General features: G+C 38.4%; 1 protein-coding gene and 1 non-coding gene across 2 annotated transcripts; both read right to left on the minus strand.

The window, feature by feature from the left end:
* Positions 1-2,392: 2,392 nt before the first annotated feature.
* Positions 2,393-2,499, minus strand: LOC141593470 (small nucleolar RNA R71). The gene has a single exon (XR_012521551.1). It is a non-coding gene; the product is annotated as a small nucleolar RNA R71 (small nucleolar RNA).
* A 19,204-nt stretch (positions 2,500-21,703) lies between these two features.
* Positions 21,704-22,160, minus strand: LOC141589917 (uncharacterized). Its single transcript, XM_074410538.1, has 2 exons — positions 21,842-22,160; positions 21,704-21,744 (listed from the first exon to the last, which is right to left on the minus strand). The coding sequence occupies exons 1-2, from the start codon at positions 22,158-22,160 to the stop codon at positions 21,704-21,706; spliced, it is 360 nt and encodes a 119-aa protein (XP_074266639.1).
* Positions 22,161-22,528: the final 368 nt, after the last annotated feature.

Below are 22,528 nucleotides of genomic sequence, written 5' to 3' on the forward strand. Positions count from 1 at the left end.
TGGGTCATTTATTGTCTTTAGTTCTTTGTTTTGCATATTCTTTGAGGTTTTGTGTCCTTGGTAGGAAAGGAGTGCAAACCTTGCATTATCATGGCAAAATGAGACTAAATTGATTGAATTCAATGACCAAGCATCAAGGAGAGACAATATTAGAAGGCCTTTGTACATACTATAGTAGATGGGCAATGGCGCGAAAGGATCCTTGCATCCCCGAGGAAATCCCCAAGGATTTTATGAAGGAAAGGAAGAAAAGAAGAAAGAAGTGAAGCTGTCCAGCAATCCGTGCGGATTGACTGGAAGACGCCCGTTCTCCACCTCCACAATCCGGCCGTCTTCTCCCAAAGACGCCCGGGCAGCAAGCCCAGAAGACGCCCGACTTCCCTTGAAGACGCCCGGGCAGAGACTGCTAAATCCGGCCGTCCCGTGCCTAAGACGCACGGATTCCAAGACAACAAGATTTCGTTTCTTCAAGCTTCAATGAAAGATGCCCGTCCTTCGAAAAATACCGGCGTTTCCCTGCTCAAATCTCAAAAGTGTAATTACTAGTTTAGCCCTTAGTTAACACTAATGCATCCACCTAATTTCCACTATAAATACCCCATTAGTCTAATTAGAAGAGCATGTTCTTCTTATCAATTCTTAGAGTAGTTAATATCAATCAAATCTCTCTTTAGTTTGGTAATCAACAATTAATCAAGTTTTAATACAAGTTTTATTTCCTTAATCTCTCTTTTGTTCATCCTTTATTTTGGGTAATTGAAGATTATTTGGGTTATTATTGGGAGATTGACAACCTCTCAATCAAGCATCAAGTACTTCTTTTATTCTTTGCTTTATTATTGGAATCATTAGTAGGTATAATTCTCTTAATCCCTTTTTAATTATTGTTAATTACTTTCATTTGTTCATCATGTTTTACTTTGTTGGTATGATTGACAACCTTGCTAGCATGATCAACATGATAATGAGTGAGTAGTGACCTAGCTAGGGTTAATGGGTAATTAGGGGAAACCAACATGGAGAATGATTCATTCTTAAATTAATATGCTTTCATCGTTTATTTGCTTGCTTGTTTTGATCTCAACTCATGCACATATTATGTTTGATGAAATGCGAGCCTATGAATCCTTGCATTTTTTACCCATCACCTATCTTTTTAATGAGACTTGTATGACATAAACCAACTCGAGTCTCATTAGAGCATGCATGTTGTTGAGTAGGAAAGACTAAGTCGACTTGTAGATGTTTTACAATCTAATCGATTCGGCTCCGGGACCCAAACTTTCCTAGGATTGTAAGATATAACCCAACTCAATCCATCACAACAATAATTGCTTGCTTATAATTTGAGAACATGTTTGTATGATCAATTCCGATGAATCCCCTATGACCCCATGACACCCTAGTGCTTTTTATCAATTGTTTACAACCCTTTTAGTTCATCTTGCTTGTTTATTTTCATTGCTATTTAGTTTAGTGACCTTCTACAACAACCCAAATTGTGACACCCCTAAGACACCACTAGTTTCAATAGAAATCTCATCTCAATTCCCGTCCCTTGGGATCCGACCTTTAATTGCCTCTTTACTAATTGTAGAGTTTTTTGTGAAGTTATAAATTGTGTTTTGGTCTAGGTGCTCCTAACGAAAAGTTACCGAAAAGATTTAGTCCCGACCAAAAATGGCGCCATTGCCGGGGACGGTGTTATCTTGATTTAGATTTCCTTATATTGTTATTAGTTGTGTCTTTCTTTGCCTTGAGGAAGTAAACTCCTCAAGGTTTGTTCTAATTGTTTTCGAGTTGTTTGATATTTTGCATGGCTAGAAGGTCACAAGGTGATTTGTTACCTTTTGATCGTGAAATTGAAAGAACTTTGACAACCAATAGAAGACTTGCTAGGAGAAATTTGAGAGGTATTAGTGAGGTTGTAGATATTCAACCAACTATTGAGTTCATCAACCCTTTTACAAGAGAAGGTGAGGAGAACCTAACACAAAATACCACACAAAATCAACCCACAATGCCTAAGTTTTTATCACATTCCGTACCCACCGAGGAGAACCTACCCAATGGTACTCCCACACCACAACATTTGACCGGAAATTTTATTGCCAAATCCGCCTTTATCCAATTAGTCGAAAGGAGCCAATTTGGGGGGATGCCTAGTGAAGACCCTCATTCTCATATGGAAACCTTTTGTGACTATTGTGATGCGATTTCTCAAACCGGTGTAACTCAAGACCAAATTCGATGGGTCTTATTTCCTTTTTCTCTAATTGGCACCGCGAAACAATGGTTGAAGGGCCTTGATAAGGCCACTCTCGGAATTGATTCTTGGAAGAAGTTGGCTCTAGCTTTCTACAAAAAATTCTACCCTCCGGAAAAGACTAACATGCTAAGAGCTCAAATTACGGGTTTTAAGCAAAGGGATGAAGAATCTTTGTATGAAGCTTGGGAGCGGTTCAAGGGAATTTGTCGCTCATGTCCTCACCATGGACTTAGCGAGTGGTTCTTGGTACAACAATTTTGGAATGGTCTATATGAAGATTCAAGGAACATTCTCAACATGGGATCAAATGGAATGTTCACCGAAGTTGATGACAATCAAACTTGGAACAAAATTGAGGAAATGACGGTCCATAACTGACAATATAGTAGACCTCGCAAGGCTACTAGAGGAGGAAAGCATGAAGTGGACTCCGGTACTCAATTGGGTGCTCAACTTAGTGCTCACATTGATACAATCAATTTGAAGTTTGAAAAAGCTATGGCTAGACTTGAAGAAGCCTCAAAATCACGAAAGCATCATGTTAATGCCATGACGGCATCTTCATCAATCCCAAGTGGGATATGTGAGAATTGTGGAACTTTGGGACATGACCAAAGTGAATGTAGGGGAACAAATGAACAAGTGAATGCTTTCCAAGCATACAAGAGTGGTACCCCTTATTCCAACTATTACAATGAGAACACCAAATTCCATCCAAATCTCTCATACAAAAGCCAAAATGTTCAAAATTTTGATGTTCAAAAAGCGGTCCTCCAAATGCAAAAGAATCAACAAGAATTTTTCACTCAAATGCAAAAACATAGTCAAGCAAAGGAAACCACCATCAACAACATTCTAGCTCACACCAAGATGTTGGAAACCCAATTGACTCAACTAGCATCTTCAAGCTCACAAAGACAAAAGGGGCAACTACCACCTCAAAGTAATCCCCCAAGACATGAAACGGTTAGTGCCATTCACTTGAGAAATGGTACAAGGTATGAAGCACCGAAGAAGCAAGTTGAGGATGAGGTTGTGGAAGCTAGTGATAAGGAAGAAATTGTGCAAAACTCCAAGGATGGGGAATCATCAAAAGAAGAAATTTCAAAGAAAAATGAATACAAGGTCAAGGAGAAGGAGCCCATTGTGATTAGACTTCCTTTTCCAAGTCGTCAAGCCAAGCCCAAATTTGATGACCAACTTGGAAAATTTATGTAAATTGTGAAGAATTTGGAAGTCTCAATTCCTTTCACGGAATTAATCAATCACGTGCCGGCCTATGCGAAATACATGAAAGACATTCTCACAAAGAAGAAGTCGATCCGGAAGCTTGAGACTATCGCCTTCACTAAGGTGAGTAGTGCAATACTTCAAGGGAGTTCACCTCCAAAGCTCAAGGATCCGGGAAGTTTCTCAATACCGTGTACCATTGGCGACACCACGATCAACAAAGCCTTATGTGATCTACGGGCTAGTGTGAGTGTTATGCCGTACTCGGTGAGTAAAAGGTTGGGGATGGGAGAGCTTAAATGCACCAATATCACACTCCAAATGGCCGATAGATCGACGAAGACACCATTAGGGATATGGGAAGATGTTCCCGTACGAATTGGGAAGTTTTTCATCCCGGTGGACTTTGTCATTGTTGATATGGAAGAAGATTCCAACATTCCAATCATTCTAGGAAGACCTTTCTTACACACCGCGGGTGCGGTGATTGATGTAAAACATGGAGAGCTCACTCTAGAAGTGGGAGATGAGAGTATAACTTTCAATCTTGAAAAGACTATGAGAGCTCCCCGTTTACATGAACCGTGTTTTATGATCGATCATTATAGTCGGAAGGATGATAGGAAGAAGTCGGAACTACAATGGAAGAAGAAAATTGAAGATGCTCCATTCAAAGAGCAAGTGAATTGTGACAAAGAGAGCTTGCAAAGCTCACCAAAGTCAAGCAATGAAGAAGATGGCCTTATTGGCCAAGAAAATAAAATGGGAGAGTTGTCTCCATCAAATCAAGAGATTTTTACTGATCAACTTAATGAAGTTTGTGGTCTTTGGGACGACGAATTTGAAGGGATTTTCAATCCCTACATTGGTAATGCCATCGATCAAGATCGACAACAAGGGCAAAGGTCTATTGAAGAACTTTATCATGACAATGAACAAGCTTTTGATTTCTTTTTTCAAGGTGTTGAGCAACATCAACAACCCCTTGAACATGCCCCCTTGACATCTCATCAAGAATGAGAGTTTGGTGGAGTCCTCCCTAAACCACCATTTGTAAATATTTCTAACTCGCTTTTCAATTCTTGTATTGCATTCTTGTTATCTTTGGATTTTTATACTTTGATCGAGATAATTATCATGTTGAGAGAAGTGAGGGAGGGACTAATAATTTCGATTGATGTGTAGTGCTTTAGCTAAGTGTGGGGATAGCAATTGCCTAGGCTATTCATGCCTTAGTAGTGCCCCCACAATGAAGAACACGAGACTTTGAAGAATGGAAAAATGACAAGGGATATACAAGTACACGGATGGAACTAAATCCGGGTAAAAGGGGTTGAATCCGAGCGGTTTCAGGAGAATCCGCCCGTCTTCAGGAATCCGAGCATATTGGGCAGAAGACGCCCGTCCTTCTAAGCTGAACTTTTGAAATTTTGTGACTGTTAGCAAATCCGGGCGTCCTGCAATAGAATCCGCCCGTCTTCAGAAAGACGCCCGTCTTCAATGAAAGACGCCCGTCTTCTTGGCTGAGGAAAACAAGAAAAATCCCTGGAAAGGAATCCGCCCGTCTTCTCTGAAAGTCGCCCGTCCCGCATTTTCAGATCCGCCCGTCTTTAGGCGAGAATTCTGAGACCCAGAACAGGCAGAATCTGGGCGTCCCGAAGGAAAGCCGTCCGTCTTCCCCCAGCATTTCAAATTTTTCGGGTTTATTATAAACCCCCTCCCACATACATTTATTCATTTCTTCATTCAAAACACTACCCATAAACCCCTTAACTCCAAAACCCTCATCCTCTCCATCACAAAAACAAGATTCCTCAACAACATTCACCAAAATCAAATCAAAACATCCTTTTAACAACAAATCAATCACTCCTCTTTCAACAAAAATCAAAACCAAGCACAAAATCTTCAACCTTTGAGTCAATTTTTGAATCCATAAAGGCAAAGCCTTTCATCTTTAAATCGATTTGGGTGCACTAGAAATTGAAGATTTTTCACTCTTTTCTTGGTTTATCCATCAATGACAAGGACAAAGGGAGCAACAAAAGCAACAAAGGCAAAGGCACCAAAGGCAAAGGCACTCTCATGAAGACAAAAGAGTCTTCAAGCAAAGAAAGCATTGGCTATGGTGGTAGCTAGCCCAAACTTGGAAATGCAACAAGAACAACCTCCCATGGAAGCAACAACTTCTACTACTCCGGAAATTGCTCAACTTTCGAATTATCCGGAGGTAATTTTCATTTCCAAATCCCATAGGGACACTTTTGCCAAGTTTGCTAGTAAATCATTTCTATCCGCCAAGTTTATTTGTGAAGATGCCTTAGATAAGTTGGGTGTTCTTGAGCAAACTAGAGCCTTCTTTAAAGCCATGGGGTTGGAGAAATTGTTTACAACAAAAGAATTGACATACCCCTCCCTTACATTAGAATTTTTGAGTTCTTTGAAAGTTAACAAGGTTGAGACTATGGAAAGCATCGAGTTTCGCCTAGCTAATGTTAGTAGGCGCATCTCCTTTGAGGAAATGGGTAAAGCTTTGGGTCTTAGCGATTCACCGAGTTATTTCAAGAATGTTGGCAAATATAACCCTGACCCTCTTTGGGAGGCGATTTCCGGAAGGAAATTTGAGAACTTTCATGCTAGTCGCGCTCTATTAGTCCACCATCCGGGCATTAGAGTGTGGCACAAGGTCATAGGGAACACCATCATTGCAAGAAAGGACACCAACCATTTCACCAAACTCGATTTTGTCCTTCTTGAGTCGGCCTTGAACATTGGAAGGGAATTCACCAAGCCTTTCAACTCTCTAAGGCTTTTGGTTGATAGATGGCTAAACATTGATTGTGGGAAGCAAGGCACTACCATTATTGTTAATGGAGGTCTAGTCACTATCTTAGCTAAATACTTTGATCCGAACTTCAACAAGGATAACAAGTATGTGGCGAAGAAGGGTGGTCATCTCATTGATATTGATACTATGATAAACAAATACAAGTGGGTCTCTCATAACCCTCTTGACACCAATGCAAGTATGGATGGCTCACTAGTGAGGCTAGATCTTTCACTTTGCCTTCGAAGATTTGTCGTTTAAGTGTCCATCGGACCAACTATCTCCTTCCCCTTTCAAAAGAGGCCGAATACATTATCCAACAACAAAAGGGTGAAATTGAAATGCCCTCCTCTTCCATTGTCACACCACCCTATCCTTTCGAGTACCAAGAGTTCAAACCCAAAGGTGTTGAAGCAAGCAATGATTATATGACTCTTCTTATGCAAGAGATGCACAAACAAGCCTTCAAGGATCGGAAAGATGCTTACTTAGCCCAATATCCACCCCTCCTTCACTTAGCTAGGCAAGGACTACTTGACCCTTCATGTCCTTTGCCTAGTTGGGCGGATAGGGAAGTCTTCTTTCCGAGTGCATCTAGGGGTGAGTTTTCGGGTGACGATGAGGTTGTTAGTGATGCGGTTGATGATAACATTGATGAAGAAGCTAGTGAAGAAGGAGAAGAGGATGATGAGCAAGGTGAACAAGAAAGTGAAGAAGAAAGTGGTGATGAGTCCACTTCTAGTGAGGAGGATGATGATAATGATGATATGATGGAATATTAGCAAGCTTTGGAGGCTCCTACCCTCTTGAGGTTTGTCTATTTATCACTTTGTTTTATTTATTTATCTTGATCATTTTTGGAGTAGTCCTAGCATCATAGAGGACTAACATCTCGGCCCCATTGAGGTGTTCTCATTTTATTGTTCCCATCTTTTGAAAATCCAAAATGACAAATTTAGTTTCATGCATTGCATCGTGTGTGCATGAACTACACCCCACCTTAGGACATTAGCAATAATGTCTAGCTCGGTTTGGGAAAGTACATGCATACACAACGGGAGGTAATCTAAATTATCCTCTCTGTCATAAACAAAAACCATGCATCATGTAGTGTAGATTAGTGTAGCTTACATTTAGTGTAGAAATCATGCATCATTTTTGCATAATTTCCCATCATTTTGGCCATTGAGGACAATGCCCATATTAGTGTGGGGATGGGGAATTATAACTTAACTTTTATTCAAAAATCCAAAAAATTGAAAAATTTCGAAAAACCATAAAAATTTGAAAATTGAAAAACCAAAAAACAAGTTCATTTCCTTTGTAGTGTAGTCATGTATATATTATTGTATATATTGTGTTTGTTCTATCCTTGTTCACATTGATTGACTACGCCACATCCGAGACATGAGGATCATGAAGACCGCATGGTATGATCTTTCCAATCTCCTTTTTCCTCTTTATGTTAATGACTATGTGGCTTTATTTTGATTGATGCGGTATAACAATGTGAACTTAGGACTTGCATTTAGTTTATATGTCATATTAGTTGGTAGAATCACTTGCATTAGGATGTATATAATAGTTGCATCATGGCATATAGTTGCATTTAGATGAAATATTTTTGAAAAGTTCCTAATTGGGAACTTTGACAAGAGCAACTAAGCCATTACAAATACTTTTTCAACTTAAGACTTCGCCTACTAGAATGGATGTAAAACACCCTAGATTGTGTCATACTAGTGTCTTTCGACCCATGACCCAAAGCCTAGTCAAGGGTTTGCATGTGAGTCACCTATTCCAACCCCGTGATGCGAGGTGGGCTTGGTTAACTTGTCTAGGTGACCTTGATTGACCTTGTGGTATGGCAACCCAAAAATACTTTCTATCAATAAGTTTGAAGTGCTCATTTCAAAGATTTTGTTATGTGGAAACGTTTTATTGCCAAGGAAACCTCAAATGTTATGAAATGTTGAAATGTTGAGAATTTTAGTTGTTTTGATGGAGGCGTACCACTTCGATGTGCTTTGGAGAGGGATCCATTGAATTAGGCCCCCACACGGTTGTGAATTCGACCGCCCAGAGACAGAGTGACTATCACCCCGAAAAGCTATTGTCTAGAGGTTAACCGGTTGCCTAATAAGCGATTGGCGAAAGCAAAGGACATTAGCACGGAAGGGACAAACCCCATCTCTAATTTTTGAAATGTGAAAGTTGAATGAGGTCAATTTTTGAATACTAGTCATATCCACCCTTGTTTACAACGATTTGAGCATTTCATTCCCAAAAAGCCTTTTTGTCAAGCCACTTTGTCGAGTTTGGGACGATCCATGACCTTTACTTTTGTAGAGAACTCGATACTTGTCATGTCATATGCTACTAGCATCATGGGGATCATCATTCCACACCATCCGATTGCTCTTGACGAAAGCATTTGGAAATTGAGGACGAAAGTAGTCTAGTTTAACACCATTTGGAGGTGATTTAGGGCCATCCTCTTAGCCTTAGTAATTTGTTGAACTAGTATTTGTGACGGAATATATGCTCTTAAATTTGTTCTCTTTTAGTTGCCTCCGCAACTTGATGAGGAAGTGGCTATTCCTTTTGTAGATGCAACCATTATTTGATTTTGTGTGCTTAATGTTTGGATGTGTCGCCATTTTGGCAAGACCCACCTTGCCTTGCAAGAAGGCATCCTACCTCATGGTTGTCTTGTTGTGAGTTGAAGGGGCGGAGTGAGACCCGCTAATTGTCTCATATCGGCTATGTTATTAGGTTAGTTTAAATAATGGTCCTAGTCTTTGTCACCTCTTTACTCAGGACGAGCAAAGGTTCGGTCTGGGGATATTTGATGTGACCATAATTAGTGCATATTTAGTCCCCGAATTAGCCTTGTTCCCATGCTTTTTAGTGCATATTTGGGTCATTTATTGTCTTTAGTTCTTTGTTTTGCATATTCTTTGAGGTTTTGTGTCCTTGGTAAGAAAGGAGTGTAAACCTTGCATTTTCATGGCAAAATGAGACTAAATTGATTGAATTCAATGACCAAGCATCAAGGAGAGACAAGATTAGAAGGACTTTGTACATACTATAGTAGATGGGCAATGACGCGAAAGGATCCTTGCATCCCCGAGGAAATCCCCAAGGATTTTATGAAGGAAAGGAAGAAAAGAAGAAAGAAGTGAAGCTGTCCAGCAATCCGTGCGGATTGACTGGAAGACGCCCGTCCTCCACCTCCACAATCCGGCCGTCTTCTCCCAAAGACGCCCGGGCAGCAAGCCCAGAAGACGCCCGGATTCCCTTGAAGACGCCCGGGCAGAGACTGCTAAATCCGGCCGTCCCGTGCCTAAGACGCACGGATTCCAAGACAGCAAGATTTCGTTTCTTCAAGCTTCAATGAAAGATGCCCATCCTTCGAAAAATACCGGCGTTTCCCTGCTCAAATCTCAAAAGTGTAATTACTAGTTTAGCCCTTAGTTAACCCTAATGCATCCACCTAATTTCCACTTTAAATACCCCAATAGTCGAATTAGAAGAGCATGTTCTTCTTATCAATTCTTAGAGTAGTTAATATCAATCAAATCTCTCTTTAGTTTGATAATCAACAATTAATCAAGTTTTAATACAAGTTTTATTTCCTTAATCTCTCTTTTTTTTCATCCTTTATTTTGGGTAATTGAAGATTATTTGGGTTATTATTGGGAGATTGACAACCTCTCAATCAACCATCAAGTACTTCTTTTATTCTTTGCTTTATTATTGGAATCATTAGTAGGTATAATTCTCTTAATCCATTTTTAATTATTGTTAATTACTTTCATTTGTTCATCATGTTTTACTTTGTTGGTATGATTGACAACCTTGCTAGCATGATCAACATGATAATGAGTGAGTAGTGACCTAGCTAGGTTTAATGGGTAATTAGGGGAAACCAACATGGGGAATGATTCATGCTTAAATTAATATGCTTTCATGGTTTATTTGCTTGCTTGTTTTGATCTCAACTCATGCACATATTATGTTTGATGAAATGTGAGCCTATGAATCCTTGCATTTTTTACCCATCACCTATCTTTTCAATGAGACTTGTAAGACATAAACCAACTCGAGTCTCATTAAACCATGCATGTTGTTGAGTAGGAAAGACTAAGTCGACTTGTAGGTGTTGTACAATCTAATCGATTCGACTCCGGGACCTAAACTTTCCTAGGATTGTAAGATATAACCCAACTCAATCCATCACAACAATAATTGCTTGCTTATAATTTGAGAATATGTTTGTATGATCAATTCCCATGAATCCCCTATGACCCCATGACACCCTAGTGCTTTTTATCAATTGTTTACAACCCTTTTAGTTCATCTTGCTTGTTTATTTTCATTGCTATTTAGTTTAGTGACCTTCTACATCAACCCAAATTGTGACACCCCTAAGACACCACTAGTTTCAATAGAAATCTTATCTCAATTCCCGTCCCTTGGGATCCGACCTTTACTTGCCTCTTTACTAATTGTAGAGTTTTTTGTGAAGTTATAAATTGTGTTTTGGTCTAGGTGCTCCTAACGACAAGTTACCGAAAAGATTTAGTCCCTTTCAGGGGCTGCGAGGCTTATGTCAAGTGGAGACACGAGGATAAGCTTGGCCCGCGATCGGTCAGGACATACTTTATAGGTTATCCAAAAGGAACATTTGGTCATTACTTCTATTCGCCTACCGAACATCGAGTTTTTGTTGCGGCTAGTGCGACGTTCTTAGAGAAAGAATTTCTCGAGAACAAGACGAGTAATATAACCTTCGAGCTGTCGGAGATTCCAGAACCAACAACCGAGGAACGGATGGAGGAAGTTGTTCCTCCAACTGATGACACGGTTAATATTCCTGAGGAACCTAGGAAGTCGGGTAGAGTCTCTCATCCTCCAGACAGATATATTGGTATGGTCGAGGAGAATGACGTTTTGCTCCTAGAGAGTAATGAACCCGCTACCTATAAAGGTGCTATGGCCTGTTCCGACTCAAAGCTATGGCTCGAAGCCATGCAATCCGAGATGGACTCTATGTTTGAGAATGACGTATGGGATCTTGTTGATTTACCTAATAAGGTAAAACATCTACAGTGCAAATGGCTTTACAAAATAAAGCGTTCTGTAGACGCGCAACCAGATAACTATAAGGCACGACTAGTGGCAAAAGGTTTCACTCAAGTGCACGGATTTAATTATGATGAGATTTTTGCACCGGTAGTCATGCTACGTTCCATTCGGATAATCTTAGCGATTGCCGCATTTCATGACTATGAAATTTGGCAAATGGATGTGAAAACCGCCTTCTTAAATGGTTATTTGGAGGAAGAGTTGTACATGGTGCAACCCGAAGGTTTCATAGATCCTGAACATCCTAAGAAAGTATGCAAGCTTAAGCGTTTCATTTATGGACATAAGCAAGCTTCTCGGAGTTGGAATCATCGTTTCGACCAGGTGATAAAAGAGTATGGTTTCACTCGATCGGTCGAGGAACCATGCTTATATATCAAGTCTAGTGGGAGCAAGATTATATTATTGATATTGTATGTCGATGACATACTCTTGAATGGGAATGACACTCCTCTCCTATCTTCGGTTAAAGAATGGTTGAAGAACCATTTCCAGATGAAAGATCTGGGTGAGGCACAACGCATTTTGGGAATCCGTATCTACCGAGATAGATAACGACGGACGTTATCACTGAGTCAGGAGTCTTATTTGGATAAGATTCTTGAGAAGTTCAGCATGACCAACTCCAAGAAGGGGAACCTTCCAATGACGTCTGGGATGCAGTTGAGCAAGTCTCAGTCACCCACGACGCCTGAAGGGATTGAGCGCATGAGTCGTGTTCCTTATGCATCTGCAATAGGATCAATCATGTATGCCATGATATGCACACGTCCAGACGTGGCATATGCATTGAGTATGACGAGTCGGTACCAAAAGAATCCAGGTGAAACACACTGGATAGCTGTTAAAAATATCCTCAAGTACCTACGGAGGACTAAGGATAGGGTATTGACTTATGGAGGCGATTCTAAGCTATGCGCAATCGGTTACGCAGATGCTAGCTTCCAAACGGATCGAGATGATTCAAAATCTCAGTCCGGGTTCGTCTTCACTCTTAATGGTCTTTGCGGTCGGTGGAAGAGTTCCAAACAGAGTGTTGTAGTAGATTCTACCACTGAATCTGAGTACTATGCCGCTTCGGAAGCAGCTAAGGAAGCGATATGGATGCGTCAATTCTTACAAGGACTTACGATAGTTCGTAGTTCGAATGACCCGATCACCATCTATTGTGATAATAGAGGTGCCATCTTCCAGGCTAAGGAGCCTAAGTCTGGCAACAAATCTAGACATGTATATCGAAAAGCTCACCTGATCCGTGATTACGTGGAGCAAGAAGAGATAGTGATTGACAAGATTGCGACGGATGATAACATCGCGGACCCTCTCACTAAACCGTTGAATTTTGATAAGCATGAAGGGCACGTTATTTCCATGGGAATTAAACGTGTTCCTGAGTTGTAGTAGTTGATTATGAATTTGATACATTATCTTTTTAATATACTATTTATAACTTCATCGTTTTTTTATAATATTTTGTATTTCATGTGGATTGTACTGTCAACATTGAACGCCACAAAGTGAACTGAATTACATTATATTTTGTTTTGGTCCGTAATTGCCTACAAGAGCTGATAAATCTGGCTATTATATTGTGCAGTCGATTGATGGTGGGTTCAACGAGCCATAAGTCAAACTGTTGACTGATCGATCACAAATGCGAGATTATAACGATACCTCGTAGGATAAATTTTTGTGACAACGTAATGGAGTCCTAAATGTTTAAAAACATTCGGTGCCAGGTCGTGGATAGGACATCCATTGTGTTCCTAGAGTCGATTCTTTTGACTATCGACTGTCTCTTGAGATTAAGGCAGTTTTTGGGTGACTTTGGTTTCTTTCTCACGGTCTGCCGTAACTGGAGGCTAAGTAGATTTTTTCTGGGTCATTTCATACTGTGCTTACATCTGCAGGATTCGAGTTGAGGAGAATATCCAACCTTTATCAGGTATAGTTATTTCTCAGGGCCACTCGATGAGTTGTAACTGAAATGCATGGCCATGCTCGAATGATGATTCGTTTATCAGTTAAGTTACTCTCTAGTCAGAGAAACCACTCTTGATAATGATCGCTTGTAAAATGCGACCTTTGTGAATACAGATTTCGCAAATTGTTTTACATTGAGTGGGAGAAATTTTAGGATATGAGAATCGGTTATCGCACATACACTTGTGAGGACAAGTGGGAGTTTGTTGGAGCTTGTGTCCTCCACAAATTAGTGTGATAACATTTATAAATCTCTTATAGGTTCACAAGGGTATACTTCGTATTTTATCAGTTTATTAACGATTACCTAATAACGGTTGGCTTGCTAGAAAGTTTGACGTTATTATCATACAGATGGCGGTGATCAACTGGTCCCTAAAATTCACACCTAAAGGATGTGTTTGAGAAATGTGATTGTATGAAAATATAATCACATTGATGCCTTATATGACTAAACAGTTAGTCAATGTGTTGATGAGACAATTATTTAATGCCGATTAAATAATATTAGTTGAGACGAATTAATTGTCAATTCGTAAATTGAATATAATAAGTTATATTTAATTAATGTATATAATGTTAGCTTGGACGAATTAATATGTTAATTCGTAATTAAATGTAATCGGTTATATTTAATCAGCAAATGATAATTATACGATATTGTCATAATAATTATTATTGACCCGAATTAATAAATCAACCGCAAGCTGTTGTGTGTAGACTTATTAATACGGAATGATATAAATGACAATTTATAAATAATGCATTATCTACATAGTCAATCGACCGGGTGTGTCAGTCGATCGACTGATATGCCTGTCTCCGTATTTGGGCCGAAAATTAAAAGAAAAAAACACCCTAATTCTCCCTAATACACGGTTATAAGGGAGAGGGGAGTTCATTCTTTCTAACCTAATTTTTCAACCTTGCCTCCTCTCATCAGAAAAACACAAAATAACCTAAAATTTTACAGAAAATTTAGGAATCGATTCTAGCAAAAGAACAAGGGCATATCTCATATCGTCTTAGGCGCAACTGATAGGAGAATATCATTGCTATATTGTTCATAGGCCGAATTAGCTGGACCAAAGGTTATTTCTAATTCTATACCTTTTGTTTATGTAATTCATTTTATTACTAGTAATTGTCTTATAAATTCGTTATAATCCTTTAAGTTAAAGGGATGCATACAGATAAATCCCACAGTGGTGGCCGAGATCTAGGGTAGAAAAGGGGGTGTACGGACGGTATGGTGGTTGTGTATGTCGTGTTGTGCTTGTTGTTGTCGTGTTGTTTTGCTGCTGTTTCTGGTGGTGTCTGCCGGCATGGTAACCATACTTGGACCCACTGTGGTCAGGGCGGCATCGTAGTGGTGGTAATGGCCACGGTGGTGGCGGTTTGTGCGTGTCGTAGCCGTGTAGGTGTGTTTGTTGTGTTGTTGCGGGTTGTTGTTGTTGTTGTTGCCATTTATTGTTGTTGGTTGGGCTGCTGCCAGCCGTGGCCCACTATGGCTGGTGGTGGTGGCCACGGTGGCGGCAGTAAGTGGGTGTGGTGGAGGTCTGACTGTGAGTCGGAACGGGTTTTAGGTGGTTGTATAAGACGAGTTTAATTAGTCGTATACGTATTTGTATAAATAGATTAGTATATTTATACGTATTAGTATACGTATATTTATATGTATTTCTGTACGTATTAGATTGGTATATTTATACGTATTTGTATTATTATCGTATTTTAGAAAATGGGTTTTCTGAGACAGTTTTACTAGACGGGCCTAGCTTGTGTGACATATTGCTCATGCGGATTTGCTCTGAGGTAGGTTTATCCTACTCAGTTTCATTGTTGCATTTGTTTATAAATGAGTCTTTATCATTTATTTGAATTTAGTGAGTCGTGTCGTATGACATTGGTTTTGACGCTCGACGAGTTGGGATATTTGAGGAACTGGTATCCATGACATGTTTGGCATGTCATGGTATATATATGGTATGTCATGCATTTTATATTGTGACAGTTGTGATTGTATATGTTGGAGGATTTGTGTTGTTGTTGTTTTGGAGACGTAATACGGTTGAGAAACCATCTTACGCTTAAGTCGCATTGGAGCTTCCCACTCGAAGAGGGATGTGCACATTAATGGCTTGAGTTACTAAGGGACTCGTGTGGTTGAGACACGACGTCTGGTAGGGGATCCGGTTGGCTTCCGGACCCGGTACATCTGGGTGTGTCCCGGTACCTGTTTGTGGTTATCGGTATGTCTGGGCGTGTCCCGGTACCAGTGTGGTCGTCGGTATGTCTGGGCGTGTTCCGGTACCGTGGTGGTGATTCTTTGATAGTGGTTCATTCATATCATAGTCATGTTGTATGCTCACACACTCGAGTCGTGTCAAACTTTATTTATTTAATGAAACTGGCGTTTGTTGTGTCTGTATAATTGTCACCTATTTCCGGCGTGGCATGTGTCGATCCATATGATAATTTCGATCAAATGGGGAGCAGGTTAAGTACAGTTTATTTGGATAGCACGCGGGAGACGAGACGAGCTTGATGAGTCACGAGACGAGTCTAGTTGGCTAGGAGAGTATAGTAGTCATGAGTTATACCTTTTATTTCATTTATTCATTTATGGTTATGTAACCCACTAAATACTTTATTTATATCAATTGTTTCTTAATTACAACTCCGATTTCACCGCCTCGGGAAACCGAGATGGTAACATATCCCAATTACCATGGCCAGGTAAGAAGAGGGTGTTACAAAGTGGTACCAAAGCGACGACTTTGGAACCTAAAACCAATGAACCAAAAATGAATTTAGGAGAGTCTAAGTAAAATGAACCCGACATGAGTGCAATAGAAGATCGGTTTTGGATGACAAGGCACCCTCATACCAAAGCTAGTGCCTATCGTCTCAGTTGGACACTATGTAGGTGGTTAGGAGTATGAGAACTGTTATGTGAATCATAATATGAATGCATATGTGTTATAGTATTAAAATGTGTTTGCATGTGGTATAGAATATGATCATTGTGAAAGTGGCGTGAATACATGTGTTTTGTGACTCGTAATAGGTTTATAGTATGATAATCGTTCATGTGAAATATGATAGTATGTGATGAATGGATAAATAGACTCATGTGAGTAGTATATCGTAGATATGATTGGTGTTTGTTGATATGAGGGATAGTAGTCCCGAATCTTGGCATGTAGGTATCATTTGCGTGTTTGAGCTTGCTAGTGTCGTTGTTAATGCATGAATGGTAATGATTGTTGGTAGAGTATATATGATTATGAGAGTAATGTACCAAAGATAGTGAGTGTGAGACAAAACCCAATCGAGTAGAGTAGTACTTGAGCGTGTTGACCAATCACTCGACCGAGTGGACAGTTCACTCGATCGAGTGGACCTATCACTCGATCGAGTGGACCTATCACTCGACCGAGTGGGAAAATTAAAGAGACTGGAAAACTTCTAGAAGGTTTCCACTCGATCGAGTAACTTGTCACTAGACCAAGTGGAGTTGAACTCGACCGAGTGCCTGATAGGCTATGTCACATACCTAATCAAAGATAATTTCCCTAGACATAAATTAATGTAGTACGAGGGGTCGAACACAAGGTGACGGGAATTGTGCTATGAAATGTTATGAAAAGACTTCTATTAAGGTCGATTACGATTGGTTTGGTTTGTTGGTTGGTTGGTTTGTTAACTAACAAATATAACGATGTAAAATATATGATTAAAGGAGTCTAGGTGAGTCGGGTCACACATGCAATTGTATATATATGTTCATGTTAAACTTGGAATAAATAACATTTTCAATTGTTTAGGCTAAAGACACCCACCTCTCGATATTAGTTTTAACCATGTTAAGTTCATTAACCTATTATTAGACTCTTCTAATAGTGAACTAATTAACATATTAATGTGAGTTTATTAGATCTAGTGCATGCATAACTAAATAAGTGATTAAATGAGAAAAACAATGTCCCTTACATTGTTAAATGGCTCGAAAATAAGGGCACAAATAAGGTCACCTTCCTTATTTGTTCTTGAGCTTAAATGTAATGGATGATCCTCCTAAATCCCAATGCAGAGATCCTCCTCTTGATTGCACCCAAAACAAATCCTTTAAATTAATATATTAATTAACTAGATTAATATAGTAGTATCCTTAAAATAATTCTAATAATACTCTTATTACTACACTAGTAATCCTTTATTGTTATTAGAATTTTTGGATGGAAAATCTAATGTTTTCTAAAACAAGTTTTAGAGAGAGTTATGAGAGAAGGAGATAATATGAATGATGAATGCATGTAAAAATGAATGAATGAAAAGACAAGAGCAAAAGATGCTCTTATGGGGTAGTGAGGCCGGATGGAATGAGGGAGCAAGGCCAATGTATGGTCCTTCTCTTTTTACTTTTGTTCTTATCTAAATGCTAGGTGTAAGACTAGGTCATGTAGGGTAATTATTTTATTTGCTATACAATATAAACAAATACAAACAAACCCATTTTTAGCTAGCAAAAACCGGTGCACCTCATAAAATGAACTTCCATTTTATTTTGTCAATTTGTCAATTGTCACACAATATGTCACATGTAGAATTTAACAAGTTATTAATTAATTTAATGCATATTTTTCAAATAATATCATTTTGTACATTAATTAAATTTCATATAACAAATTGACTAGTGATTCTTTATCACATAAATAAAGTGGGTCATATAATTATAATTCACAACATATTGTAATTATAATTAATCACTTATTCTTATCTCAATTGTTTCACAAACAATAATCAATTTTAGTAATAAAATATTTCAATTACTAAAATAATTCTTATTTAATCAAATTACAATAAGATATAAATATTCTCTCTCACAATTGAATTGTTCAAATTAAGGAATTTGATTAACTTGTATTGTCATACAATTAATCAATTTGTCTATTAAGGGAATTGTCCTATAGGTGTGACCTTAAGAGATCAACTGATCACCACCGTCAAACGACAAAAATGTCAAACTCTAGTTAGCCAATCATTACTGATTAATGTTGATCAATTGGCTATATAAATGAATCATCCCTTAAGTATTCTTAATTTAAGATTTAAACATGTGATCGCACTATTGTTGAGGACACATACTCCAACAATCTCCCACTTGTCCAAGACAAGTGTGCGTCACCAACTCTCTTGTCATATTACAATCTCCCACTCAATGCAAGGTGTCTCGCAGGTCGTACTTGCATTTGATCATATCATGAGTTGTTTCCTCGATCTGGAGAGTAACTGCCTGACCGGAATTATCTACCGTAGATACCTTCCGAGCATGGCCACGCATTTTCAGTTCACTGCTCCTCGAGTGGCCTTGAGATTTCAAACAACCCTGACAAGGGGGTGGACAATTCCTATCGCACCATTCCCTTCGTATAGCCACAGTTCATCATGACCTAAAATACACTCATTTGACCTCAGTTACGACAGTCGTAGAGAATAAATTAAAGCCATTCAGAAATTTATGCCAACTTGGGCGAATAGTCTCTAGTCAAAAGAATTGACTCATAAGAATACTATAGTAGCTCTTTCCACAATCGGGCTTTATGAATTACTAGAACTCTATAAGCGGTCACTGCCAGACAGAGTGTCCCATACAGTCTGTCTATGTGATCGACTAGTCATCCCATATGACCCTATGGCACTTGAACTTGTCATTAATCGCATCACACTCTAGTCACTTTGAGACGTCACCTCCTTTAAGTAACCAGGGGTGAATACTATGTTAATCCAGTTCACTTCAATGGGGTTCAATTTGTCTCAACAACCCATTTGGATTTAACAAAGCAATGGGTGAGTTTAAAGAAACTCAAACGATAAACGCGATTATCATATATGAATAGTCAATACACTATAACTACTTCATATCTTATAATCTATAGTGTATCTTTTACACTAGTTGAAATACAATAAAAGCTTGGCAAATGGATATACCATGTATTCATATATTCCAACTTTATAAATGCTATTTCCTTTTAATCAATGTTATTTCTAATAACATGAATTTTCTAAGTATGTGTCTAGTCATCTTACTAGACTTGGGCTCTTTAACTTGAAAGATACTCCCACTGTTATCACATAACTTGTGATAAAGTCTTTGGTAGAGGAATTTACTCTCATTCCTCATGTTGACAATTTTATCACAATTTACTTAGATTTTGTTTGGAGAATTCGCAATGGTCGAAACTAAAACACTTCTCTAGTCTCTTACTCCTAAGTCAATAGAATCAGCCTAGGATTTCGACAAATCCTTATCGGTTTGGAAACTAGAGTTTATGTAACCCTTCAACACACAAATTAGTTTATCATCCAAACATATGATCGAATCCTCAATTCTTCTCAAGAATCTCAAAGATGTTCTTTAAGGCTTTCACAAGACCATCATTCGAATTAACTTGTTATTGACTTATTATGCTCTAAGCATATGATTCATCATGACATGTGCATTTGTTTGCATACATGATCGTTCTAATGGCGGAAACATTAGTAAACGATTTCATGTGATCAACAACTTAATAGGTTCAGTGAATGAGTATGACTCTATCATAGTAATTCCACTTTCATCAACATGAATAACCTATTCAACCTTGTTGATGTTAAACAGATACGAAAGATCTTATTATCATAACACTCTCGATTCTATGCCAATATTCTCTTACATATATTTAGAAAATACATTGCACCCTTTCCTAGTCTTCCAATCACTCTTTCACAGAAGAGAGCATTGGTACATTATTCTCAATAAGTAATATGTTATCAAAATATAAGACATGGGAAAATAATTCTGGCTCCCACTTAACTTCATGTATAAATATGATTCTTCAACAATGTGAATGAAATCATTCTCAATTATCACATGAACGAAAAGTATAATCCTTTTATGCTTTCTTAAGACCATTCTAGGATTACTTAAGAAGGCTTTGCATAATATTTTAGGATTCTTAGATCTTTATCTAAGGTTTTGTGTTCCATACAGATCCTTCTCTAAATTCCCATTTTAGAAAAGCAAATTTTAATATCATTTGTCATTCTTCATCAAAATGAAATGTGGCTATTCCTAACATGATTTATCTTGATTAACATCTTCATGTCAGTCTATGCTTTTACTTTAAAGAGACCATCGCCTTAAAGTAAATCTACTCTTGAGTAAATTTTCGGATTATAATGCTTTGGCTTATATACAACAAAATCGATTTTGGACTAGGTCATAATACCATTACTTTCGAAAAGTAACATATCAACAATAAGATATGTGTGCTTTACTCCCACTCTATCTCTATAGATTATAGTTCCATTACTTTCAAAAAGTAACACAATAACTATAAGACATGTTTGTTACGATCTACTCCCACTCTATCTCTTAGAAATACATCTATCTTCTTAACAGATAGCTTTGAGAGTTACAAACATATTTGGTAAAGTAATAGAAGTTTGTCTAGACTGACGTATTAGCACATAAAAGACTAGCTCTATTATGGCAGCTTGATTAATGTAATATGCGAATCTGATCCATGTCATTTGTTAAATAGACACTCTATTTCAGGTATCTCCTTGTTGACCATTCGTTTAGAATAATGTGTCCGTTTTGGATCGCAAATTCCCAAAAGCGAGTTCGACAACTCAATTCGACTTATATTTATGTTATATACAAACTTGAGGTCTTAAGCCCTCCCATAGCTCGTATGGAGTCTTATAAGTGATGTAGCCAATTGGTTTATCAAATTTCCCTTTTTAGAGTTTAAATAACTCTTTTGACTTTATCATCATACTATCTTATATCAAATAAGATGTGACATTTAAGTCACTTGAGCATAAGCGAGAATTAAATTCATGACTTATGAACTAATTATAATGATCCCATCGTTGTAATTCTTGTATGATTAGATTAAGTCAACATAAATTTATGTTATGATATGAAAAGTGTATAATGACAATTTTTTAGAACGAAGATAAATTCCATAACCGAATGACTTGGGTTGAAAGCCAAGTCATTAAAATTTATACAACGTTTGCATAATGGAAATAAAACAAACTTCCATGTCCAACATGGAAATCATAATAAGTTCTAAAAACAACATGCCAAAATACAACAATATTAAAAGAGACAATAAAATAAAAAGCCAAGCTTCCATAGGCATTCTTCTATAGGCGGCTACACTAGCATCCTTTGTTGAAGATTATCCTCAAGCATGCTTATCCTTTCCCTTATCCTTACTCACATGCCCTATATCACATTTAAAGGGGGTGAGAATCACAACTTGTATCTAAATACCAAAGTTGAGATTTCTATCAATAACATAATAGATTAGAGAATTCATTACCTATTGGAGTCACACGTCCAGCTTTAACATCTCCAATATACTTAGGGCAATTACGCTTCCAATGACCCATACCACAATAATAGTGGCACTTATCTTCAGAAGATGCACCCTTTTTCGGCTTGGATGAGTTATTCCCAATAACTTTCCCTTTGCCCTTGTTGGGTTTCTTATCCTTACTAGTACTCCGCTTGAATTTCCCTTTGCTTTTGTTGTTAATAGAAAGAACATCCTTTGATGAACTAACATCAAGACCCATGTCCCTCTCGGCTTGCACAAGCAATTTGTGCAACTCGTGGAGAGAAGTCTTAATGTTTTGCATATTGTAGTTTACCCTAAACTGCACATATGCCTTCACTTTGTTCAAAGAATGTAGAACTCGGTCTATGAGGAGTTGCTCGGGAATATTGACCCCTTGGGTCTTAAGAGTCTCAACAAGCTCAATCAATTTGACACATGAGGGCTCACCTTTTGGCCCTCTTTTATGCTGATCTCGAAAAAAGCGGAGGCCGCCTCATATTGGATTATTCTCGGTGCTTGCGAAAACATGGTCACAAGCTTGGTATAGATCTCATAGGCCGTGCTCATTTTGATAGCACTCCTTTGGAGATCGGGCTCCATAGAGAAAATCAAGACATTCTTGATTGCGGCCGGCTCTTTTAGGTAGGCCTCTTAGGCTTCCCTTGCGGC

This window comes from Silene latifolia, chromosome 7 (assembly GCF_048544455.1).
Source record: "Silene latifolia isolate original U9 population chromosome 7, ASM4854445v1, whole genome shotgun sequence".
Classification (NCBI taxonomy): Eukaryota; Viridiplantae; Streptophyta; class Magnoliopsida; order Caryophyllales; family Caryophyllaceae; genus Silene; species Silene latifolia.